Genomic DNA, 27,250 nt, shown 5'->3' on the forward strand with positions numbered 1-27,250 from the left:
TGGGATGAGACAGTAGTGTAAATTCCTCAACCAGGCTTTTTAAGCTTTTCTCAACCCCTCACTTCATTAGATTACTCTTATAAGATTCATGTAACAAGATTACTGATGTTCCTGGCAAACATTAGTATAATAAGAACCACACTAAAACGACTTATACTGATAACATTGTGAGCCGCAAAGGGGAACAATGATCAGCACTTTGATGTTGATAGCATATTAGCTGTAAATCCAGACGCTACCTCCAAACAGCAAAGAGACACAGTTTACATACTCAAGCTGCTGGAGAACCACACCAGTGAAATCTGGGTTTGACAAGATGTTAACAGGAGCTGAAGTTTGTTGCTTGTGGCTATTTGTTGGAGTCTTTCCTCTGAGCTATGCACATTTACACATCTGGCACCACAGCAACAATTTCATTAATTATTCATAACTAATTATTTTACCCTCAGCCAGGACCTTATGTTAAATGTTTTTCTGTAATGTCACCTAGGTAACCAAAATGGGTGGCGACAGCCCTTAGTAATGGATGTGTACATGTCGTGAGATCTTGATTTCTTTTGAGACTGAGGGAAAAGTCTAAATTAGAAGAAGTATCGGCAAGATCTAAAGTGCAAAATGAATAATTGGGCAATGATCCAAGACAGACATGTGAGCCAAAGTATTTACTGTAAAGAGTTTAGTGACTGTCTGTTCTAGTTTGGCAGAGAAGGATGAGTGCAATTTTTAAGTTGTTCAAAGTGGAAAAATCACATCACGTGCTTCTGACCTCTAGAGTCACATGTACACGTAGACTACACACATAAATTCCGCATTACAGGACATCGTGATCAAGTCCAACACTGTCGAGCAAATACCTCCTGACCTGCTCACTGACCCTAACACACTAATGTCTGCACCGGTGGTCTCGACATGACATGTGTGGGTCTGTCTGTATCTCTCTCTCTGCACACACACACACACACACACACACACACACACACACACACACACACACACACACACTTGATGTCCTCTGCCCCTGAAGAGGCCTCCCGGGTATACTGTGCTGCTGTCTGCTAGTTTTAATAGTTTCTGCTAGACAGGCATGGACAACGCTCAGCCGCGCTGAAGTAGAAATGCATCGCTGCTGACCTCATATCTGCAAACTCTCAATAAGCCCCATGGCTCTTTTTGGGTTAATTCTGTGATATTTTAAAGGCCTGTATCAAGTTATGCTACACCTGAGTTTCTATGGCAGTAAAAAGCTCTGAAATTTGGTTAAGTTACATCTCCAACCTAAAGCTTTATGTGGTTTCGAGCAGCTCTTTGAACAATGTAACACAACCTTTAGACTTAATTTAAAAATCCTGCGAAAACCAGTGTATGAAGGATACTGCTAGGAAATGCTAGTGTCATGTAGGAATACAGGAAGCGTATGTCTATATTTTTTAGGATCACTAAGGATCAGGTGACCCTGAACGACCCTGTAGTTTCTGCTATAGGCTCAGGCTGCTGGGGGACTTCCCATGATGCAGCGAGCATTCCTTCCTCTCTCCACTCTTTTGACTACTGTTGTGTTTACATGCTACTATTACATGCCATTAATTTTTATCTAGAATCTTCCACAGTTATAATAATTTTAACCTATTTTGAGAACACCCTGTTCATTCTGATTTTCCATAAGGACAATGTTAGAGGATCCGGATGAGGTTAATATCCTAAATGATAGGATCGTGTTATATATTTCTATAGTTTTATTGAAGCTTTATGTATGTATATGTATGAATGTGTGCTGATTATTATCATATCGTGTGATAGTGTGGGTTCCTTATGATATAAAGCAGCTGAAACAAGTCTTGCTGTGTTATATAAATAAAACTGAGTTGAAACTCAGTCGCTCGACTGCTTCATAATGCGATTTTACTAGATTCAGAAGAATAAATCTTTGTACGATGGTGGGTTGTATACATGTCTCTACCTGACGTCTATGATTTTTACACTTTCACTTCACTTTTCACTTTTAATTTCGCTTTCCTTTTTTGGCTTCTCTTTTTCTGTCATTGTCTGGGTGAAAAATACTCCCTTTTATAATAATAAACCACGTGTTACCGTGCAAACTTCCCACAACAGTGAGAATAAAAGCAGAGCACCATGTGTACGGCCTTACATTGTCTCTTTCAGATGTTGTGGGCCTTCTTTTGAACCCCACGGACCACGTTGCATGTTAAAAAAGACACTAAAGTGGTACTCTGTGCATTAAAATGTGTCGGCTGTACTTCCAGACGTGTCGGCCACACTACCATGTCACTACACAACTTTGGTACGAGCCCCAAGCTGAAAAAGCAGTGCTTCATTACTCTTTTAAGGGTTTAATATGCTTGGGAAGTAAAAGAAAAATATACCTCAAGGGAGCGTATAATCCTTGAAGATGCGTGGTAAAAAAAAAAAATCCCTGTATAGTTCAGCCCAGATCCACAAAGGTGTAATGTTCTATTGAATCACAAAGTAAACCCCCCAAAGCTGCTCTAAGTTGTACACTGTGCAGTGATTTCTCCTCTCAATGCAAATGGAGGATGGAGGGATATTCTCTGGCCACTCAAAACAGTGTCCGCTCCACCTGCAGTGCATCGGAGCGTGCTCCAACTGTAATTGGCCATCGCATCAGTGACAGACAGAGGCCCTCCATTCATCACCACCCCCTCCTCTCTTTTCCATTCGTCTCTCTCTCTTTCTCTCTCTCTCTCTCTCTCTCTCTCTCTCTCTCTCTCGGTCCCGTCGTTGCCAACTCGGGCCAATCTCACCCTCACTTTCCAATTTCTCCCCTTGCCTTCTCCCCATCCTCTCGTCCCTCCTCCACCTCTGTCCTCTCCTTCTCCTCCCTCCCTCTCTGCTCCTTTTCCTCATTAAAGCGGGACCCAGGCAGTAGCGGTCACTGCCTCTCATTTATTTTCATTTGAAACTGGTGCAGCTCCACTGATCCTCTGGGGCTGCAGGAGAGAGGGAGTGGGATGGTGTCATTCTGATAACAACCGTCACACATACACACCTCATACACAGTCACACAGATGTACACGCACACACTCCAAAAAAAGAAAGGAGGAATATAACGCATCTGCCGCACACGCACACAGCGGAAATTCACTCATGCGCATGCAAACACACACACACAGGCATACAAAGGGATGTGCATATGCATCCGCCTGCAAATAGATGCACTTTCACACCCATTTCAATTCATTTCACGCACATATTCACACATTTCATGTACCTGCAAGCTCCCGTGCTCTGTTCCCTCCTTCCTCTTTCACATATGCACCCTCTGCCTTCACCCTCCCCTCCCTTGATTGTGCGATTTTGAGAAGGTGATGATAGCAGGGTGTGAATCAGGGGCGATAAACCTGCGCCTATTGTCACCTGTATGATTGCGAGTATTGATCTGCGCCTGGGCATGTGATGCACGTGCGCGCAGGAGTAGTCGCCCTCGCTCGCCCTCACTTCCTGTACGTGTGTGTCCATACATTGTATTAGAGTCGTGTCGAGAGCGGCCCTGCCTGACACTCTTTGATTGAAAAGGTGCTCGGCAGATTAAATCGTTGTAGCGCGGAGACGAGGTGCGCTCCCTTCACAGAGGCTTCGACGGCTGGTTTAGCAGATTCAAGAAGGCTGGAGGGGAGGAAGGGGGAGGAGGGAACAGAGGCCGTTTTAACGCCCATTGCCCTGACCCATCTGGGAAAATGGGAGTGAGAGGCAGTGACTCTAAACCAACGGTCATAGCTCTAATAGAAGCGTAATATCCTCCACACCATTAGATAGGCACACTGTGTGGGGTGAATGAGAAGGGCTGCTTGGTTTTACTGCCAGTGCTCCAAGAGGAAAGAAAGAAGGAGGAATAGGAGGGGTGGAGCAAAAGAGGACTAATATTAGCTCACATAAGCAAACTCTCAGGGGAAGATGTGCTGATTATTTCTGCAAGTTTCCACTGACATGAGTTCTCTTTACTTCAATTTATAAAACAGTTGGTAAGGTTATAGTGTGTTAAAGCACACTGGCTCTGAATTGAAATATTAATTATTTGGCTCCAATTTTGGAGGGTAGTCCTGGTGCAATTTGAGGTAGAGGTCTAAATGACCTCACTTTAGTTCCCTTGTAAGAGTCAAGCTCTGCAACTGTGGGCGACATAGTTTTCGGTGCACCAGGAGTGTCAAAGATATGGCCCGTGGGCCAGAATGACGCCACCAAGAGTCCAACCTGACCCACTGGATTGGTACGAAAACTGCAAAGAAAGAATAAAAAGTTCAAGTGTTATTTCCTAAGGATTTTGAACCAGGAAGCATTGAGCTGCAGGCTATTAAGAATTAGAGTAGCTGTCAGAACTTTGTGAGCTCTGAATCATCATCAATTTTATAGCTTTTTACCGACAAAGACATAATTGGACATAATCGCACACCAGAATAAGTGACTAGCACGTCAGGAAATGTACTTTTTTAAGAACACATGACTGGAACTCCCACACAGTCTTGCCCACTGTTGAAATATTTATTAAATCACAAAGTTTTGGTCTGTCAGACCTTAATCAGGTCCAAACAACACACCTTTATCAGATGATGAAAGTCAATCAAACCCCTGAGAAGGTCGGGCAGCCGATGAGACACGAGTAGGTAAGTGCAGGAGTTCCAATCAGCTGATAAATCTAAAACTGGCTTCACCTTTGATATCTACTGTGAAATCTTTTTGAGACACTTTTTTAGGAAAGTGGGTGAATTCCTTGGCAATGTTTTACGAGACCTGCAGTGCTGCCATGTTACTTCTCTTTTTCTCTTTTTGCTTTTTTTACTCTCATGTAGATGAACCATCGTTTTTTAGTGAGGCTGGGAGTCAGCAGCTAGGTGGCATTCACAAATTTTGACACTCTTTGCTTTCTGTATTTTTAGTTCCTATCTCTGTATTGTCCTAAGACTAAAATGTCACAGAGTCTTCTGTACTGGATCAACGTTAACAATTTTAACTACATAACTACTGTTTTATTTCATAACCACTCTGCTGGAGGAAAGCCCCAAATTAATTACTGGTATCTGTCATCACTAATCTGCTGCAGTGGACTTTGTCATTTGATGTTCACGCTATCTCAGCCCACCGCACCACCTATAAACCCACACATGTGCTAAACCACTGGAAAATATCCCCCATGTTTCTCACTGGGAGAAACTGCTTGATGCAGAAAGCGCTCAAAGTCATATTTTTCATCGGGAAATTGCAAATGAAGTGCATGCCTCAAAAGCAGTTTCATTTGTCACCCAATGAAGCATTCACCGATTCAGTCAGTAAATTATGGTACAATAAATTACTACCTGCAAACATCAATGAAATATGTTGACTCGTTGCAAAACAAGTCAACCTCAGCATGACTGTTTTTCATGATCAGGTGCGCAGCAGAAGCTTGTTTCAATCTTGTATGCAACAGGAGGGGAGTTCAGACAAAGTGTGACTGGTAGGGGAAAATTTATCTGTAATCGGAACTTTAAAAATAAAAATGATTCACTTTGAAAGGCGGGAATGGAGGGGAAAGGCTGGAGAGAGAAAAGTTGGGCGTCTCGACTGCTTGGCTCACATTTTGAAAGCAGGGATGCTTCTTTCCTTCCCATCCTCACTACTGTCACTTCATTACTCTCCTGTTTCAGTTTCTCGTAACGTTTCCCAACAGTTCAACATACAGAACAAGAACAGGCATTTCTCCACCATCCCTCCATAAGACATGCAAAAGAAATTGCACAGATTTCAGTAAATAAATAGCAAGTACAAATTCAAGCTTTGTTAGTTGGACACAGTCAAATGGCGAGTGGTTGAGTGGGTGCGTTTGGTCTTCTTACCGAGATCCCCCATTCCATCTGTACTCTGTTTTTCTTCATTTTAAACAGCCAATGCTACAAAAAAGTCTCGCAAATCATTTTCCACCACTGGTGATGAATACTGATGAAAACTTACAGTACATATTTTTAGTCTTTTAAATATAATATATTATGTTATAAACCTTAAAATAATTATATAAAAGAAGAATCTTCCAAAATGAACAAGTTTATAATTAAAAAGTAACTGGCAACAAAAACAATTATAAGATTCAAATGAGACTTTTATGGTCTACAATAAATTGTTAAATAACTCAACTATGGAGTTAGACCGCCATGTTAAAATGCCCCGAATTTATAAAAAGAATAAAAATCTTTTTATTTTGGTTTTTATAACCAATTAACAACTGTATGGGAAATGTTTTTGATTTATTTAACTCACCTGTTTAAATGATTATTTCAGGCATTGCAACCTCAACTGAGCAGTGGGTGATGCTTGCTGTCTGCTAAGCTTTAGTTTAGCTCCTATGAATTCAAGCACTGGATATTTGATCATTCTAATACACACCAAAATATGTGCGCCACAGTTTTTAGTGAAGGACACTTTGGTGTATTTTTTGTATGTCAGTTAGCACTGGTCAGTGCCATACAGTCTGTTGGGGTTTTGCAGGCTTCCAGTTCAATTCAGTTTTATTTATTTAGCGCCTAATCACAACAGTCGATCTTAAGGGGTTTTATATTGCAAAGCTATGACCCTGCAACAATACAGAATATCCCCACCTATGAGCAAACACTTGGTGACAGCGGGAAGGAAAAACTTACTTTTAACAGGAAGAAAACTCTGACACAACCAGGCCCAGGGAGTGGTGCCCATGTCCTGCCACCGGTTGGGGGTGAGGGACGAAAGACAAAATACGAACACGTCTGGATTAAACAAAATGATACAGTGGTGGCCACAAAAGCTGATTTCAAGCTTCACAAGTCTACAAGCCAGTGGGTGGCTTCATCTCAAATCTTAAACAATCAGGGAGCATTAAAAGTCTTAGGTGAAATAACGGACATCTTTATAGTTTCATCAGATAATAGTGGTTGTGTGTGTGTGTTATTGTGTAGGTCCAACAGAAAATGTGGTGTTTTTTTCTTACTTTAAGACATCAGAATTCTATTACAAGCTTAAGAATCAGCACTGACATCATTAAATGCTACAACTCTTGACACCAAGGAAGCGAGTAAGACTATAAATCATACATATTCATGTACATGTGGGTGGAATAATACGAAAATGTAAATTAGCTGAAAGGCAAACACAGCGACTGCATGAAAAACATTGTATATAAATAAAAACAACTGAACTGTGAATGAAGTCAAAGGTGAATGACACTGACCAGCCAGATGTTTAATTTAAAAGCAGTAGAGGCAAAAAAAATTTTTTACTGTTAGCGACCATTTATTTGCTAATTCTTCAGCTTTAACTGTTTGTAGTCCACACAATGCTGCTAACACAGCAGGAGGAGGGGTGGACGAAGCGGAAGATAGAGAACAACAACAAAAAAAGCAGAAGTACAAGCATTGGATGTTACGCTTGACTGGGCAAACAGTTGCAGGGAAGCAGTGAGAAATATCCTGCCAGCTAACAACACTGTTAGGCTGAAGCTCCAGGTAGGAGGTGTTGCAGACGTCAAATCTCCAGAAAACACAGGAATAAGCCAGCATCTGGACTTTGTTTAGGTTCCCCCTCCACACACACACACACACACACACACACACACACACACACACACACACACACACACACACACACTCATGAACCTCGCTGATGCCAAAGTAACCATGCAGCAGAGGCACACCCTAGCTGGATCGCACGGAGGCAGCATCTGGGTCAGAAAGAAGTACTTGCATGTTCGTTGTTGTACGTGTGAGCACAGATGCGTGTGCGTGCGAGTGTGTACCTCAGCAGCAGCTCGTCAGCTCTCATAGATCCCGCACCGGCAGCTGCAGGAGGGAGGCAGCAAGTGGCATCAACACACACTCTCCCCACAAAGCCCAGCTCGGACGAGTGCTCCAACATCACAAGCAAACTAATGCACTTTATCAGGATACAAGCTGGCAACTCTTTTCTTTCCTCCTCCTCTTTTGTCCTCTGTTCCTCTCTTCCCTCCCCCCCCCCCCCCCCCCTGCTAGATGTTTGCAACAAGCGGCCTCTCTTTGCTTCTCTCTCTTCTGCCTTGTTCCTCTCAGCCTCTCTGCCGTTGTTCCCTCTTCTCTCATAGAGAAACAAGCGTCCCCCCCACCCCCCACCCCCATCCCACTCTCCACCCTCCTCTTCTTCCCTATCTCCCCCTCCCCATACCCCCCACTCTCTAACTCTCGCTCTCTCTCTCCCTGGTAGAGCAGCAGAGCAGTGGAGACCCCGCTGGCTTGCCTAGCTGAAGTAATCCCCTGTGACAGCTCAGCTCATGTTGTTATGTTGTGGGCCTATTTGAGTCTAATACTACAGCTCTGGAACAACCTAGCGCCAGTCCAGCTCTGGACTGCCTGCATGACCACTGGGCACGGCCCAGTCCGGCACCGAGCCACGCCGACAATGCCCACTATTCGCATTTACTGCACATCATCTCTGTGTTTCTGGCACAGCTCAACCCGGGCTCAGACTCCAGATATAGAGCTGCAGACAGAGTGGAAAATAAACCAACCTTAACTCAGCTTTACCACCCTTTTATGAAGTTTTTATGAGGTAAATAAATCGTATACATCACAGTAAAGTTGTGTTGCGCCGATGGAAGGAGGCCAAGTACAGCATGAAGTCAATTGTGCACTGAATTTTCACAGTTTATTAAGACAGAATATAAATAACCTCAATGCAACAAGATTAGCATATCACAAATATATGCAATTTCCACAGCCTCTGGTGTAGCTCACAGCCTCCTGACCACTTCCAACTCCCACTATTAAAAAAAGAGTTGAACATGTATGATCCGTCCTCGATATTGTATTTTTATTGAACTGCTATTTGCATGAACTAGTTTACAGCTCAGAACATTACTGACTTGGCCGTACCATCCTGGCAAATATCCATAAATCCTGGTGTTAATTCCAGGTCGTGGAAGAATTTTTGGCCCCTGATTCTGTCAGAGTTTCACCACAATATTTAACCTTTTATGAAAAACTGGGTCTGCCAATAAGAAGCATCATTCTCACCTCAAGCAGCCTAAGCTTTCCAGAAAAGTGGAGCAAAACTAAAAACTAAAAGTCTGGGGCGAAGCGGTTTAGTCTCCAGAGAGAAAAGGCTCTCATGGGGAAAGAAACTGGATGCCTTCTGGAAAAACATGGCTGAAAATGTTGGACCTGCAAATCTTTCTTTAAAAATAAAGGAAAATCTCAAAAAAAGATTTATTTTCAAATATTTCAACCTTTTACTGCACAATTTAGTGCAAAGTTATGAACTCTAACTTTCTTAGGATCTATTTCATGTATGTTAATGGACAGTCAGAATAATGACTGACTGCTCTCTGATTAAAACCAAGCTCAGAGTTTTATTGAATATTTCTTCCCAGGCGTCCCACTCTAACTGTCCAAAGCCTCCTGCAAGTACAGGCTGCGTTTTCGAAGGGCCAGCCTCAACTCCAGAGAGACGGCTCGGTCCAGCAGATCATGCCCAGCACAAGGCAGCCCAGACAGGCATGTCTCAGTGAGCAGCCCTCCCGAAGGAGGCCCTGCCATATCAGGCTCCATATACCTGGCACATCACGGCATCTCCTCCCCATAGGAGGCTGGGGCTGAAGACACAGGCAGGGAGCTTCTGATTAAAAATTCATCTCTCTGTTTATTATGATTTATGCATGTTTCAGTGAGCCAGGAACGAAAAAGAGAGGAAAGGAGAACAGCTTCATTAGTGCATATTGTGTGTATGTGTGTGTGGGTACCATGCCCATGCTTGTTTGTGCACTGTGTGTGTGTGTGTGCGTGCATATGTGTGGATGTGTGCGTGTGTGGCTAGCTGGCAGGTGGGGGATAGTTAAAATTATGGATTGTACGTGAGCTTCATTAGAATGTTTGGCATACAGGGCAAAATCGTCTGTCTTCACAAAACACCTGCATTTCACTGAAAAACAACAACAATTGAAATCCTAAATTACCCGGCGTGCACAGGCCATCGGCATTAAAATGCAGCAGACACTTTTGCTAACTTCTAACTTAATTACCCATTTCCGCCTCTGTTGTTTACCATTCAGATCGGATCGGCCTCTCATTGCACTTTGTCTCAGCCAAAAGCGATGGCAAGCGCGCGACGGTGACAAATATTGACACATGGCGAGCTTGTCAACAAAAAAGTGGTGACTAAGAGCGTGAAATACCTGGCACTCTCACATATAATGATCTCATGGATTTTTTTTCCCCGCTCAAAATCCAACATATGCTGCATCCACTCATGTTGCTTATGTTTATTAGTCTGAAAGCTGAATGCATAAAGAGCACAACAACCTAAAGCCTAAAAGGAGCACACAGCGGTGAATGGAACGATGCATTCAAATTACAATGCATAAATGTTGACAATGATGACTGATGATTTGTTATTTACATGGCTAATAGCTCACACTTCTGCAGGCATTCAGTTACTAAAGCTGTGCGAGGAAGCATTTATACATTAAAGCGGGGAAAAACAACTCTGCTATGAGCTTACATTTAAATATAGACCGCTACAGTCCCATTCTGATTGAAGGAATTAGAATATTTATTTTTTTCTGATAATAATTCATATCGTATCAGTTACAGTATTAGGGTTGCATTAGCAAAATGTATCCTTTCCCTTCTCTTTCACTGTTAACATGCACAGCATCTTATGTACTTTGACTATGAGTCTTTCATAGCATGTCCAGTGTGTCAGGTGACATGATGCCAGTCCGTTTCGCACTTTTGCCTCATTCCTCACTCACATGGTTTAGGTTAGTAGACACAAGCTTTTGTGATTTCTGACTGCTGACGTCAAACTGTTGACTCTGCAATCCAAGAATTGAGTTTCCTTCTTCTACTCTTGCTGCTGTGTGGTCTCCATGACCTGCCAGTGGTCTAATCAAACGTGCTGAATCAAGAAGTGCTAACCCAAAACACCGCTTTCAAATGGCCAGTGTTACCAGTTGGTAACAGTCCAACAGCCATTACACCAGTAGGTGGTTTCTTCCACTACTTTAATACCTAATTATCACCTCGGCGTGGTTGTGCCTACTAGTTAATCACAAGTAATAGGCCAAGTATTTCAGTATTGAAAGTCTTGTGCTTGGACAGGACTACCTGTCATAAGGTAATTTACATGTTGTAAAGATCACATTTATAGGTTACCAAAAGTATTTTCACAAATGAACTCTGGATAATGTCTGAAGAAGCAGGCTGGGACATAGTCTAAGGTTTCCCTTTTTCTGTAGCATAGACCAGTGGAGAACCTGCATCAGATGTACTGAAGAAAAACATCCACTCATTCATCCATCCTCTTGTGCTTCTCCATTTCAGGGTACCTGAGTACCCAGACATGGGACAACATGCTAATTCCACACAGAAAGGCCCTGGGCACATTGTGGACTTGAGCCCAGGACCTTCTTGCTGTGAGGCTAAAGTGCTAACCACTGCACCACCATGCTGCCTTCACCAGAAAACAATAATAATAATAAAATAATAAATAAAAAAGCACAAAACTAAGTTCCTAGCATAACCGACACACCAGCGAGAGCAGTGAGGGGTGAAATTTCAGTGTGTCGGTTGAATATTTTTGCAGTGTTTCTTGTTTTTTCAGTCTTGCACTTTGTAGTCGGTCCCAACAGTTGCGCGCAGTGACAGCAGTGAAGATTATAACTTGTTTTGATGAGAATGACTGTAACTCATCCAATTTAATAATTTGGAAAGAGGCGTCGTGTTTTCACAACATTTCGGTTACGAGTAATTGATTTGGAAAGCTCTTAATCGGAAAGTATCTCTTTGACAGAAGTTAAAAACTCACCATCATCGACATCCGAAAAAACAGAAATGTCACTCAGCTCGCCTGCATTTAGTTTGGTTTATTATAACGTCTGGTTCTTCACTGCGTCTGAACAGTTGTTCTGAGGCAACAACAACAGAAAAGTGAGCATGTAACTGGTTTGCTTCAGGAGCGATAAGCTGCTCACACATCCTTTGAATCATTCTGTGAGTTGCCAGGTTGTAGTTGAAATTGCAGTGAATGGAGAAAACGTTGCCAGATCATCTATAAAACAAAAGTGCATTACAACTTCTCACGATAAAGTGTGAGAGTTTTGCAACTTCAGGGACAAACGGCAGAACAGGAGGGTCTTAAAACATGGGAAAAACGGGAGTGTTGGCAGGTGTTCAATGTCTGATTCAACGTGTTTATCCTCAGATGCATTTCTGTCAGGTAATGCATGCGTGAAAGTGGCCTGAGCATAAAAAAACTCTACTGTAGATTTTACATGCACACAGAACTCCAACAGAACGCTGTGATAAGAATGGCTGATGATGCACTTTTTTGGACTACAAGCAGGTACACGAGGGTGCCTACCAGCCATATCTATAGGAGTGATAAATAGGCTGAGAACATTCTAAGCTGGTGGCCAAATGCAAGCGAATCTGCTGAATAAGACATCAAAACCGGTTAAATGTATAAAAAAATCCATCATATTAAAGAAAAAACAAACTTCAGCAGCCCTTTAACCTCTCAGCATCCTGCAGGCTGCTAGAGAAGCACTCAGGAGGGCTCAATTGCCAACATATAACACAAACCTTAACGATCTAAACTCTTTACGCTATCCCCAAGCAGCGACCTTGTAGAGGTTGAGAGGTTAAAAACAGCATTCATTTGAATTCTAATTCAATCTAGTTGCCTTTTAATTGGAATTTTCTACACACTTCCTTACATTTATTTACCCTAACGAGGATCTCTCTGAAGGCCCGCATCAGTCTCTCTCTGTGCTTGCTGATGGAAGCCTGCTCTCCGCATATGAGTCTGTGTTAAAGGGCTACTGCTGGAGAGCATAGAACATATGGCGGTGTATCAGAAGCTAAGTGTTACCGGGAACCCCCCGTCTCACGATATCTCAAATTTAGCCTTAAATTAAAAACATTGCCTTTTTTGTTCCTTTTATAACATCATGACATCATGCCTTATGAAGACAAGCATCTTGTTTTTGTCATTCAAAGCGAACGCACGCTGTGGTGCTGACATCGCAGTAACTTGAGGCCCAGTTGAACCGAGCAGCCTCTGTCTCTTTTAAATTGTGTTTACGATTTAATGACCTATTTGTGTTTGTTGTTTCTGCCGCGCGCCTGCCTCCACTCGCTCTCTCCCATCTTTCTCTCTCTCTCTCTCTCACTTTGTGTCTCTCACTCCCTAACACGCTCTGACAGCAAAAGGTCAATGCCCATTGGCTACATGGGGGGCACTGAGTGATGTAAGGGGGGTTGTCATGGTAACGTGCAGGGCACGGTGCAGCGGCGAGGATGCATTTCGGTGCCAAAAACCCAAGCCCGGGAACCTGAGCGAGGATCAAAAGACTCGAGAGCTCCACTCGCAGGGCAGAAGTGCACGGGGCCGGGTCTGGACCCGGGCAAGACACGACACAGTTTTAACCGTTTAGCTGTTTACTAACCCGGCAAATGGGAGGGGCCGGACTTGGCCCGTCATGACAGCGAAGCAGATCTGCATGCGAGAGACAGACAGCGAGGCCCAAAGACAGTCAGTTGTGAGCAACTCTGGTATGTCTGTGAGCCTGCATTCTGCTGAGCTTGGCTTCACATTAATAAAAGAGGGATTACCAAAGTCTGCAGGCTCCTCTTAGGCCCCTCTCCAGCCGAGAGCTGAGCGAGGTTCGCTCGCTCAACCCCTCTGCCTCCTTCCCGCCATCCTTCGCTCCCTTTTCTTACCCTCCTCGGCATGCTGCTCACGTTCCTCCCATTCAAAAAAAAAAAGGAAATATAAAGAAAAGGAAAAAAAACCCACTCTCATGTGCCTTTCCTCCTGTCTGTCTCCATCCCATTTCTCTCCACTCAACAGTACAGGAGGGGGGGAAAATGCACCAAAACACAGATAAATTATTTAGATTTTTTTCCCCAAAGAAAAAGAGGAGGAAAAAAAAAATGCTTGACTCTGCAGTTCGAAAGAAAAGGGAAATAGGAAAGGAGGAGGGGTGAGGAAATAAAAATTGCATTAGATACAAGATTCTGCAATCAGCCCTGCGATATGAAGAATTAATCTTATCTTACGCCGGCACACACGGCCAAGTAGGAGAGAGCCTCCAAAGACTTGGAGATGACAACAGGACAAATTCGCCTTTCCATTACGCTGCCATTCATCCATTGTGTCGGCAGACACCTCGCGATAAGCGGATGTATTGTTGCCATTGACAATGTCATTATGGGACAGTAAACAAGCGATGCAGTGGAGGGTCGGGATGAACCGGGTGGGGCAAGAAGGTCCCCAAGACAATCTGGAATGAAAGGATGCGAGACCCCACGAGAGAGATAAGACTTCTCCTCGTCGTCTTCTTCTTCTTCTTCTTCATCTATCTCTTTTCTCGTGCGCTGCAAAGCCAAGGACGGGCATATGCTTAGAACAAAGCCCCGGCACTGCCAGCGTAATCAACTCCTCTGTACTCCAGCAGCAGCAACACAATCTCCCCTGGAGGTCATTCACAGGAAAAGGCTTAGAAGGCAAAATGGCTGCAGGATCACAGGCTATTAAGATGGGAAAATAGGGTGACAGTCACCCGACCTCCCACCTCCACATTCCTCTACAAAACATGTTCAAATGTGAACAGTGACGGCAGCGCGATTGATGCCACGTCATCGTGGAGCTTATTTTTGGACTCTTTGACAACCGTTTGCAAATTACGTTAAGTCAGTGCTTCTAAAACTGTGGGGTGGGCCCCCTTGGCGGAACACAGAGGCACTGCAGGAGAGCGCGAATGGCTGGGAGAAAAACTAAGCAGAATAAAAACGGTTAATTAAGTTAAGGGGAACAAAGATAGAAGAGTTCACCTCGTGTTTTACAGATTTGGGGGCTGAAAATGAGAAGGCATTCATGTGCCACAAAGTCGACCGTGCTAACGCTTCAAAGAAATTTTCCAACACTAAGGCAAGGCACTTTTGTGCCACTCTCTGGTCTTTTCTACAGAAAAAAGGGCAAGCCCAAATGAAATCCCAATACCGGGATTATTCTCCCTCACAGATGTGCACACCGACAGCTGTGGATGCCACACAGTCACACACAGTAGCTGTTATTACACAATTTTGTAACTTGCTTTGAGTGTGAAGCAATCATGCAGTAATTGGTCTGCATAAAAAAGTCTGCAGAAGCTGAAATTAAAAGCCTTTGATCAAACTTGTAGTTATGGTGTCCCTACGTGTGTCTGCTCCCAGAGTTTGTGTTTTGTCCAGTTATTCGTTAATCATAGTCTCAGTATACTCTTTTAGCCTCTCTTCTCCTCACTGGTTGTGGTAGCTGCCTGTTCCAGTTTCTGTTTCTTCTGGAAGGGACTTTCTTTTTTCTACCTCCACCAAGAGCTGTATCAGAGCATCTTCATATCAGAGCATCTGATACTTGGCATTCTCACTAATTGTCAGGGTTCTGTGTACGGCAGGCGAAGGTGAGGATCCAAACGCAGGACTCATGAAGCCAAATTTCAACAGAAAACCACAGCTTTATTGCTGGCAAAGCACAAAACATGAACAGCACAACGAACACTGAGAACCGGAAACACACAGGCATGATCTGATGGTGCGACACGACAGAGAGCACAGGAACACACAGGGCTTATATACACAGGGGGGTAATCAGGGAATGAGAAACAGGAGGGAGACACAGCTGGGAGAAATTGGACTAACGAGACAGGGGTGCAGTAGAACTGAACACACTCACATGAGACACAGACCTTCACAATAAAACAGGAAACAAGAACCCACTAAACAAAGACGCAGACAGAGAGGCAGACAGAATATAACACATGCAACTCAAACAATACACGAAACAACAAATCCTTAAACACGGATAAACAGAAACAAGAAACTAATAATAATCTATCATCACCACCACCACCACAAGCACTACAAGAGAATAAGAAAACAATCCATAATGCAAAAACACACCAAAATAACTGAAACACAGATTCATCATAAAACCCAACAAAGCACCAGAGAAACATAAAGAACGATCCATCATTCAAAAATAAACCAAACCATAACAACTCAAAATACTGGGCCAAACTGACCCAGAACCGTGACACTAATATTATCGTGTCTTCACCTTACTGTGTCTTGGGTTGAGTGTTCTGAAACGGAGCTACAATTACAAGACTGAACTGCACTGCGTGAACTAAATCTATCCTCAGTTGATTTACAGTTAATTATGTTAGTTCTTAGCAAGCAACACTTTTAAATTACTCTTTTTCTTACATGAGTGGAGCGGGGAACACTGGTGGCACTAACCCCCAGTCTCCAAATTTGTACCCTAATTTGTAATTTGTGATATAAAGTTGAAAATCCTATGTGATTTTCTTCTCGAGTTATTGTGTTGACAACAAATTCTTACAACCTACTGGAATATATTGGAACTTGCCTGCCATTTTTTAGGAGCTGCACCTATGGTATAAGTGTGAAAATCCTGAGTCGCCTCGTTCTTGAGTTACTGTGTCCACGCTGCCCCGTTGGTTGACAATACCCCCTCTGCCTTTTACGACTGAGGATTAAAACTAAAGTTCTCCATCCAATATTTTAAGGTCTTTTACTTACAGTACAGATTGCTGCTATGAACGGAGCCTTGGATTCACACCTGCACCATGAGAATAAAACAAATCAGCCTTAAACAGAACCTCACACTCTTGACGATGTTTAAAGTATAACACCGGGACGTCTTCACATACGCGCTAAGTCTCCACCCTCAGCATATGAACAGGATTGTTTATGGTTTAAACAGGTTTTCACCGTGTTTCACAAAGATCACACAAAACACTGAAGATGAAAAGACACAGCACTTACATATTCGGGGTGTGTGGCTGCGCAGTGCCTGCATTATTTACACATCTTGCCTGGTGACTGACAAGGAATCCAAAAGAATGCAGTCTTGATGCCACTGCCTTTTACTGCAGTTGTTAACAGTTCCCCGTCTCCCACTTTACCCCTCCTGTGGCGCTGTTAGCACCTACAGCAGCACAGTCTGCAGTCCTCTGTCTAAATCGAGCCTTGCTCTAAAGCGACTGCGAGAAATCCTTCTTAAGACTCTAATACAGTTAATGACCTTCAGAACATATAAGAATGCACCAACTTCTGATCTCACAGGGTGATTTAAAGTATCTACTTAATACCAGTCCTTTAGAAATACTCACTTGGAGGCATATATATCAGGTAGGAATGACCTGAAACCACAGAACATTGATCATTTCAGTTAAAAACATTATACAAATTCTTTTGTGACTGAACATTTTTTCCCAGAAGGCCTAGAGAATCCCACAGTTTCAAAATGACACTAGCTGCATTATATCCATCATCAGAGCCGACGGAGGTTTATATTATCCTCGTATGCACTAACGCCAAGCAGGTTAGCTGAGCATGGAGGTGGCAGGAGTGGTCCTGTTCCATTTGCAGACATTAGCACAGAGAGATTAATTTGTCCCCTTCCATTAGGCGGGAAAGCAGCCGTCATGGGTGTTCAATTATCCCTTAACAAAAAGAGAAATAGACAAACACAGCAGCCTTTTTAAATAATAAGCACCATGCAAGTGCATGCGTTGCATCATATGGATGCATATATGTGTGTAGGGGTATTGTTTGCATCTAGAAGCTGGAAGGAGTGCAAAGGGTCAGGTGTGTTTTCCACAGCGGCTGACGGCTAATTACCGGCAAAGTCTGCAATTTCTACGCCTAATATTCAGCTACTCAGCGCTGAAACAGAGCAAAAGAGACGACATGAGAGGGGAAAAAAAAAGAGGGATAAAGAGAGGAAGACAGATAAAGGTTGTTGTTTTGTTTAGACTTGCTGTCTTCCTGCCGCTCTCTCCTCCTTTGTGAAGATTTCGACTTCATTAGAATTATAATGAACATCAGCGAGGCTTCCTGAAATATTTTTGGCTCCTTGAAAATAAATGAATACACAAGCAAATCAATTCAAATCTGCCCATTATGCCTGTTTTCTGGGTCGTATAAAACATGCATAATGGGCCACAGTATAAGTCGCGCAGCGCTGTATGTTGCGGGAGGCCGTGATAATAAGCTAACATTAGAGGATCATTTGTCATCGTTTCCCAGAATCGTTACATATTCCAGAATCAATTTCATCTGCGCGGTGACACTGACGAGCTCGTGACGGCGTATTGACGGACTAAGACGCACATCGGGACGTTACGGTGGCAGAGCTAACCGTGTGGCAGAGTCATGTGAAATACTGGTATGTTTTTTGTGTTTGTGTGTGTGTTTGTGCGTGTGTGTGTGTGTGCTTGTGTGTTTCGCTGTCGTGCTCCGCCGGTGTGATGATGTTGCTGTGTAGTGAGACTCGCTAATTGGCTCACCTGTCTCTCAGCCATCTGGAGCCTCTCAAAAAAGAGGAAAAAAAAGTCACACTGAGTTCCCCCAACATCACACACACACACACACACACACACACACACACACACACACACACACACACACACTGAAAGGCATGCATATGTGCCTTAGCAGAGAAAAAGACAAATGTGGGAACGTGCAAACAAGCGAATGAAAATGGAAAAGGAAAGTGAAAGCAAATCTAAAGATATTTTTCCCCCAGATCGCAATCTTGTAACTGAATCATTACTGCGCTTGAAGAACTAATTTCAGAAAGATCAACACCACCACCAACAACAAAAACAGTTTCTTTATAACGTGCTACAGTAATCATTCAAAACAAAATTAATGTGATAATGATTAATTATGGCAACAGCATTGTTTGCACTGGGTAGAAGTTGCTAATAAAAGAGCGCACTTGCAATCAGGACTCGATTGAAATGCATTTTCAATCATAACAGCCGTATATTCTTATTGTTTTAGGAAATCACTGCAATGCAAAGAAGACACGCCCACGACTTCAGCTTCTCCCCGTCTCAGCGAGGGAGCGTCAGCTGGAAGAAGGAACTCTACTCCAGCATCCCAGAAAACCCCGGGGCACAACGCTCTGACTGCATGTGTGTGTGTGCGTGTGAGTGTGTTCAGACGAATCTGCTTTAATACCTAGTCATGTTCTGGATTGATTAAGAAGCAGCAATAACGCCGAAAAATACATTTTCCAATCAACTATTCAATATGATCCAACTTTTTCAGGGGATAAACTAGTAAATTATAAAATAATGATAATAAAAAGATGAAAATGTAGTTCCCATGAAACAAAACAAATGTACCAAAAATACAATATTAAAACAAAAATACCATGTGTTAAAAAAGTAAATAAGAAAAGGCATCTGAAAATCATTTAGGAATAGCAAATCAGTAAAAAATGATTGTGTTATATGCCTGTGTTCAACACTATACACTATTCGATGCTTGATTAAACAAAAATAACAAAATGGAAGAACAAAACCTTGTAATTATATGTTAAAATATAGAAACAGTTACAATGATGCTTAAAATATTTAATAGAAAAAACGAAGTAATGACGTGTGTGTGTGTGTGTGTGTGTGTGTGTGTGTGTGTGTGTGTGTGTGTGTGTGAGTTTTATTCTCTCAGTGCTCTGTGTGTTCCAGGTCAATGGTCTAGATCACACATACAGAAGTCAGTCCCTCCTGGACCACTGTATGTTCACCTGCCACCCAGGATGTCTGTGTGTGCGTGTGTGTGTGTTTTATCCAGAAATTGAACCCCTGTGTCACTCAAAAAAGAAAAAAACTCTCTTGAGACAGATTGTGGGGAAGCGAAGGAAGAAAAGATATCTAAGAGTCCGTCCAGCTCTCTGCACACAGACCCCCCTCTCCTCTCTCTCTCCTTCCCTCGCCGTCATTAGCAATTCTTCATAATTCATGTGTTTGGATGAAAAATGGATGAACAGTGAGCGCGACACCGGCATAGGCTCCGACAATTAAAAACCCAATGAGAATTTAAAAACTGCTGCAACAGTTTCACTCTTTTTTCTCCTTTGGCCACTTGTAACCACCTGATTAGCATCCACTCTTTCGTCACATGATGGCACCTAAGCTAAGCTGAAAGCCACAAAAAGGGGTAGCAGAAGGACCCAGCGCTGATATTTGGTCGCACATTCTGAACACGCCAAGAAGAAAAGAAGTTTTTGAAAGATGACAGAAATAACAGAGGCGAGATAAACTCGGATCCTGTCCTTTCCAACACGCCACGCTGCTACTCGACAAGAGAGAGAGGCCTGTGTTTGTTGTGTTATTAAAAATATGAGTCATTGCCCTTATTGATGAAATGCAAAAGTTCTGGCACAAAAAGTGAGGTTAAAAAATGAAATGACCGGGAGTGCTTTCAGGAATCTGTCACGCTGCAGCTCCTGCTGGACGTTTTCTCACTGGGGGACAAATTAAAGCTCAGGAAGGAGCCTTTAACACCGACAACTGTCACTGCAGAGGAGAGCGGACACTCCAGCCCGTGTCTTCTGACTGCCAGTTCCTGTCTCATAAATATTCAGATATGGGAATACTTGGGAAGGCGGGGCCAGGAGCGGCGCATCAGGCAGTCTCCGTAGCAAGTGGTGGGGGGAGACCGCTGTTGTCATGTGGCAACCGGGGAGGCAATAACGGACGCAGCGTACCGGGACGCCACATTGTGTGAATCCCTGTAATTACAGTCTCTGCTGTCTGTGTGGGTCTGGCTCTGTAAACAGGAAGTGTGAGTGCATTTGTGCGTGTCACGCGCACCTGCAGCCCTCATGCCAAAGAGGAACTTGAGGCCTTCGGAGAGCTGTTGTATCTGTTCCACTCGTGAGCTTGTGCTATTCATACACTAATCAGCACTTGTTTACCACAATTGGTGCGTTTTTTTGACGTGTGTGAGCTTGCTGCTGGCACGCATGTGTGTGTGCATGGGTGTGTATGTTTGTGTGTGTGTGTGCGCAGCGTTCCTCGCCATCTCAGGAGGTCATGTCAGAGCCAATAGTGGGTTTGCGGCTCATAATGACCGATGCTGAAAGGCATCCGTGGAGCCATGCCTGCTAATTATCAGCTGTGTGCCTTCAAAGAACATTATCAGGACAAAGACCTGCAATTATACACACTCATGCACACAATCCCTCCATACCCTTTATCACCCCCGTTTCCGGCATCAGCTCTTCCTCCTCCCGAACTGTCTTGTTTTGATTGCAGTTCTCCTCTTTCTTTTTTTTAAACTCTTCTCCACACCTCTCTCTCATTTACTCCCTACGACTCCCATGATCCTCTTTTTCTCTGTCCCTGCTTCATCCTTCCAGCCTGTTTTCATTTCCTGTAGTCCCTTTATCTATCCCTATCCTCCCAATTCCAATCCTATCCTCTCTTTCAGCTCCCTTGTTGCCACTTTTCCTATCTGTTTCTCCCCAACCCCTCTCACTCCTCCTCCGCCTCCTCTCCGTCTTCCATCCTTGCCCCAGCTCCTCTTCTTCTTCCTCCTCGCCCAAAACAGGCACTTAAATAACGAGCCGGGTGTCAGTCAAACCGCCAGAGAGCTTCATTAGAGGAGGAGAGCACACAGGATCAAATTATACGCCCAGTTCTCTTTTGTGTGATTGTGCGTGTGTGTGTGTTTGTGTGTGTTTGCGGGGATTGTGGGGGGTCGGCGGCAGTGATGGTGGTGGTAAAGGCACAGAGGAAGTAAACACACGTTCCGGAATGACGCAGCTGTGTGGCGGATTAGTGCCTAAGACAACACACACTGGTGCGTGTGTGTGTGTGTGTGTGAGAGCGCATGCGACATGCGACAGTCACAGCCTCGCTTATTTTCTCCAATCAGAGAGAAAAACAAAAGCAAACTATTTTGCCTAATTATTCACAGCCACAGCCGCCGTCGCTCGCTCTTCCTCCCGTGTTTTGACTCTTTTCCGCCGGTGTCGCGTTCCGAGCCGGATCTTGTTTTTTTGATCTCAGCTGATTCACCTGCCGTGTTTGCCTGTCAGGAGCAGCTTTAGACTGATACTATTTAGAGACTGTAGTATTGAAAAATCAGCAGATGTAGAACTCATCATCGTGTAACAACATGCTATCCATTTTCTTGTCGCACTTCCAAAAGTACAAAACATTTATTTAGAGGTTAGCCTGGTTCACAAAAAACATTTATATATATATATATATATATATATAAAAAATAAGAGTAATATTAAAATTATAGAGCCACTGGGTTACTTAAAGGACCACATCAGTGGTCTGACACGATTCAGTCCATTAAAATCGCATATTCTTTATATTACTGCTGAGTATTTTCCAAATATACTGCGAGTTTTTAAATGGATTTCTGACTTTCCAGGGAGCCATTAGATTCAGTTCATTTCACTATGGAGTAAAAAAAATCAGCTCACAGAGACTTAAAACTCACTACGGATAGGCAATCCATCACAGCGAACATTTCATCACCTTCTATCTTTGTTGTTTTCTGCTTTATTATAAAGAGAAATAACTGCCTTTTTTTAAAGAAAAAGAGAGAGATCACATTTTCATCTCTACACAACATTTATCCTTCTTTATTGTTTGCCTGCTACAATGTATTTTTGCCTTTTCGGTTCATGAATGCAGTGGATTGTGATTCTGGAGTACCCTTCAACGCAGCGGTGACCGCACTTACAGCAGCACCTGCTGACGCATTATGGATCCTATAAATGTTTATGAGATGTGCTATTATTAGGGTCTTTGTTGGACAACCAGTCATTAACACCTGTAGTTCATAAATGTAATATTTACTGCAACAGTAAGCATTATCTCTGATTATAACTCAGGTCATAAAGCATTACAGGTGCATTAGAAATCTTTATGAGCTTAAAATGATTCAAACGGATAAAAACTTGCACCGGCTCGTCCGCCCCCACCCTCCGACCTCCCTCCATCTTGTAAGAAATGGGAGGGCGCTGATGGTTTTCGGGGCAAGATATTCATTCTTTTCCTGTTAACTAGGCCTCAGATGAGAAATAGGTAATGCTATTTTAAGATTGGCCCTTATTTAAACCTTCTTCTGCCCTCCCTCTCCCCTCTCTTGATCTGTCGTTCTGTCGCCGAAGGGTTTAGTTTAATGACCCTCTTTGGCCATAGATCTGAGGCACGTCACATCTCTGCCTTTTAATTTCCCCTTTCTCTCTTTTCCTTTACTTCTCCTCTCTCAACCCACGACCTCATCTCATCTACCTTCTGTCCTTCTGCGGTCCCCCCCTTCCCCCCTTTTCACAACACCACTCCAGTGTTGATGCAGCCAGTGCTTGGCCTTAAGCCTGGAGATGGCATGCTTCATTGCAGATGAGGCCAAAGGAAGGCGAAGGAGTGAGGGGAAAAGGAGAGGAGATGATGAAAAGATGTATTACAGTACCTTTGTATCGGTCCAGAGAGGTCACTGGCGTCCTGCCTGCAAGACAAAGACAAAAGATTGTTGAACAGCTGTAAAGAGAATAAAAATGATTTACCTAATGATTTGTAAAAAGACAAATCGAATATAATTTGTGTCCAAACAGAGATGCTGACAAACGTAAGCGTCTATTCCCTCAAACTAAAAGCTTTTTTTTTCTCATTTTAAGTTGCCAGCATGATAAGAAATTTCTACCAAGATATTTAACAGCAGGCACTGAGCGTTTAATTCAGGGCACCCTTCAGTCAGTATTTTTCTGCTCGCTGGACTCCAGGGCTGCCCAGAATTTCTAGGCACAGCTGGCAGATTTCCGGAGTTCATATTTGCCGATGAGGTCCTGGTGGCTTCATCAAGCGGTGACCTCCAACTATCACAGAGGCCCACTGCAGTCAAGCATAAAGCGGATGGTAGGAGAATTAGCAACTTAAATTCTGAGGCTACGGTTCTTAACCGAGGGGGAAAAAGAACTGATTGCCCTCAAATTCGAAGAGTAGAGCAGGAGTTGCAAAGCTTGAAGGTGAGGCTTTTGATTTTCTGACTGAGCTAAATTCCCTTCATCACCTATGGCTACAAACTGTGTGCTGTCGCCAAAAGAATACGATTCCAGGTACAAGTGGGAAAAAATTAACTTTGTTCTGGGCTTTCTGGGCATGGTTCGTTAGCAAACGTTCGCAAGAGGACCCGGAGACTGGCGGGTGGGCGGAGAAACAAGGAAGTTTAATAAAGACTTAGAGTTCAACAAAGGGTGTTTCACAGTGTAACAGGTGAACCCGACAGGTGAGTTAACTTACACTGACGAAGGCAAAAAAACGGAACAAGAACGGGGAAATGAAACACACAAAAGCACGCTCAAACAAAAGAAGAAACAAATCGGACAAAAACAGTCAGGTAAAGAGCGGGGGACTACAGAAGGCAGGGAAACTGAAAACTACGACTGTGGAGGTTTGATGATCTTCTCCACAGCAGGTGACTCGACGTTTAGGGAAACACCTGAGCAGACCCAGGACACGCTACAAAGAATTTCCCTCCAGTGATTGCTTGAGAGAGGGAAATACAAGCAGTTTTGACTTAACTGCCGAGAAACTAGAAGCAGATAAACAGAAGAAAAATGTATACATTGATGCAGGATAGAATCTTAATAGAGCTACATATAAACATCATATCAGTGCACATCTCCAGTATGCTTTACAGCTCCAACCTGTTTCCAGTCATGAAACAATTTCCCACTATAGAGTAACCCCCTCCCTATAACTTCAAAATAAAATTATCCAACAAACATTAAGATTTACTGTGAGAGACGTTTCTGTGTGCTCAAACAGTTACTGTATCTCTTGCAGCACAAAGTGGCATCCAGCAAAGGTTATCATCTCACTCGGATTTTCTGTAAATGTTCCCAGGCTGCGGTTGCATCATTTGTAGGTGATTTCCTGTTAAGTTCTACCTGTTTTCAAAGCAAATACATGTGACTGCAGCTTTAAGCTACTTTTTAACCCCGGAGCTAAAACAGTCCGTCACCAATGAAGGCAGCGTTTCTGGAAACCACTTAAGATACTGGCAAACAAAATCCGCAAAGAAGCACACCCCCACTGAGCCATCTAAATAGTAAATTGGTCTAGTCTGTCCTTGGGAACAGCAGAGAAACTTGCTCGTTCCACTGGGTTTTCTCCATAATTCCCTGCTCCTTCCTCTTTTTCTCTCCTTCCCTTTTTGTTTTATCCCTTCCTCCAATTCTCTGTTCCTCTTCCACTGCATGTAAATAAATTGGTCCCCAGGCCCCACCACTAGACACTGTATGCGTGTGTGTGTGTGTGTGTGTGTGTGTGTGTGTGTGTGTGTGTGTGTGTGTGTGTGTGTGTGTGTGAGCGAGCCAGCATTACACTCAGTGCAATACAGACACGCACAAGCAGACACAAGCAACCCTCCAGAGCTCAGACGCACCGAATTAGTCCGGGTTTTATGTCACAGAGGTAAATAAAATAATAATGAATTAACACAATGCGATCATTAATAAACTTTGTGTGTGTGTGTGTGTTCGTGTGTGTGTGTGTGTAGAGGTGGGAGGTGAGAGCAAGTGTGTTATGATGAAATGCTGGGGAAAAAAACTCCTCCTCAACACAGTGGCCAATCACCGCTATCACTACTCTTTGCATTTCAAAGACGCACTCTTGTCCGTTTCATCTCCACAGAACCACAAAACGCTCATCTGTTACACACACACACACACACACACACACACACACACACACACACACACACACACACACGATAGCCACCTCCGCTTCAGTCCATTTTCCCAGTGCCATGAATTATGAAAAAGGGTAAATGGAACATCAGATACACACAGCCTGCACTTACAAGTACACACACCACATACACACAGATGCAAATAAGACACAACTAAACTACTACGCACAAAACTCGACCAGGGCTCTCATATTTTGAAATCTACATACATATATAACCTCCAAACATTTACACTCCATGGTTCTTATTATTTATTAACTCGCATATTACAGCTCGATGCTAAAACATGCTTCGCAACTTAGACATTACAGAAAAAGTCAGCCAGTTATAAAGACTCTAATTAAACGTAATAACAGTAAGTTCAATTAAAGTATGATGACACTAAAAGCACAGTCAAGCAACTAAGAGTTCCTCTCACTTACTCCATATCCAGCTGGGAAGCAAAAGCCAAAACAGGATAAAGCAGACAGGTCTTGCATGCTTTAATTATAAGACTCGTGCTTAAACTTCATTGACACTCAGTATGTGTCTAGAAAAATTTGAAACCTTTATCAGGGTTTCTGCATCAATAAGAGGCGGTCTAGCCTTTATTTGAGTCTCAGTTTTATAAGAACACAATCTAGATGGAATTAATAACACATAATAGTGGTACTTCTTACATCTATATCAAATTCATTGAGTAATTAATCACAGAGCTAGCTGGAAAAAGTACGTGAACTCTAATCTAGTAACTCCTCCATCCTCCTCCATCTGATGTTGTCTTTAGTTGCCTCTGAGACTTGAACAATGATGAAAGACGACTTTTGGATCATTCCTCCTGCAAAATCTTTTTGTCCATCATTACGTCTAGGATGTCTGGACTGAACAGCCCACTACAGGTTGTGTTAACATCAGGATTCAGATTCCTATATTCCAGAACCTGAATTTTCTTCTTCCTTAACCACTGTGATGTTTGTGTACTTATGTTTTTGGGTCTTCTAGGATTTCACTGTACAATAGAGCTGACTCACATAGAATTTTTATACCAACAGTGATATTTGGTGATTTTAAAATCCAATATTCCAATATATTGGCCAGTAATTTTTTTTTCAGATACACGAAACATAGATTTTTCTGACTTTTTTTCTACTTAGTTACTTAATACCATTTACAGTCTGAGACTTTGCTTGGATCAGCTAATTAATCTGTAGCTTCCCAACGTGTCACCAACAGGAAAGTTGCAGAGTGCCCTCTGGTGGACAAACTATGCAACGTCAAGACACCGTCAATGCTCGTAAATGGCGATAAGCCAAACACAGAGATCCACAGATCGGCAAATAGCTAATATGTGGCTCAATTGCTCAGTGGCTGCAAGGCATCCAGGATTTGAGACACCGAAGCAGCCTTAACCATGATGCATCCTCTACTATGCTTCAAATCTGTGAAAAACATTGACATTGTTGCAGGCTTCCACCTCCATGTATCCCTATTATGTTTCTTCTGAGCTCCTATGTAAGTAATTATTAAGCCACCATTTCCAGTAACCACCTTTTAAGAAAGCAGCTGAGTTTTTCAGTAATGTAACTTTGCATGCATTTATTTTAAGGGATTGGAGTGCCAGTTTCTGCTCTTTAAGGAGCGCCTGACCCCAAGTAGTCTTTAAAGAAGTTACTTTACTTTCAAGTTTGGAC

At 43.0% G+C, this 27,250-nt stretch overlaps 1 protein-coding gene across 18 annotated transcripts in view; it reads right to left on the reverse strand.

Annotated features, from left to right (window-relative positions):
* The window catches only part of celf2 (cugbp, Elav-like family member 2), a 236,154-nt gene that overhangs the window by 166,020 nt on the left and 42,884 nt on the right, over window positions 1–27,250 (reverse strand). For all 18 annotated transcript variants that reach the window (XM_085437525.1, XM_085437516.1, XM_085437511.1 and 15 more), the window contains exon 2: window positions 23,301–23,336. In XM_085437525.1, coding sequence (XP_085293651.1) covers window positions 23,301–23,336 — 36 coding nt within the window. The remainder of the gene's footprint in view (window positions 1–23,300; window positions 23,337–27,250) is intronic.

This window comes from Copadichromis virginalis, linkage group LG17 (assembly GCF_057382275.1).
Source record: "Copadichromis virginalis isolate Kocher_CV1m ecotype Utaka linkage group LG17, C_Virginalis_male_GT1.1, whole genome shotgun sequence".
NCBI lineage: Eukaryota > Metazoa > Chordata > Actinopteri > Cichliformes > Cichlidae > Copadichromis > Copadichromis virginalis.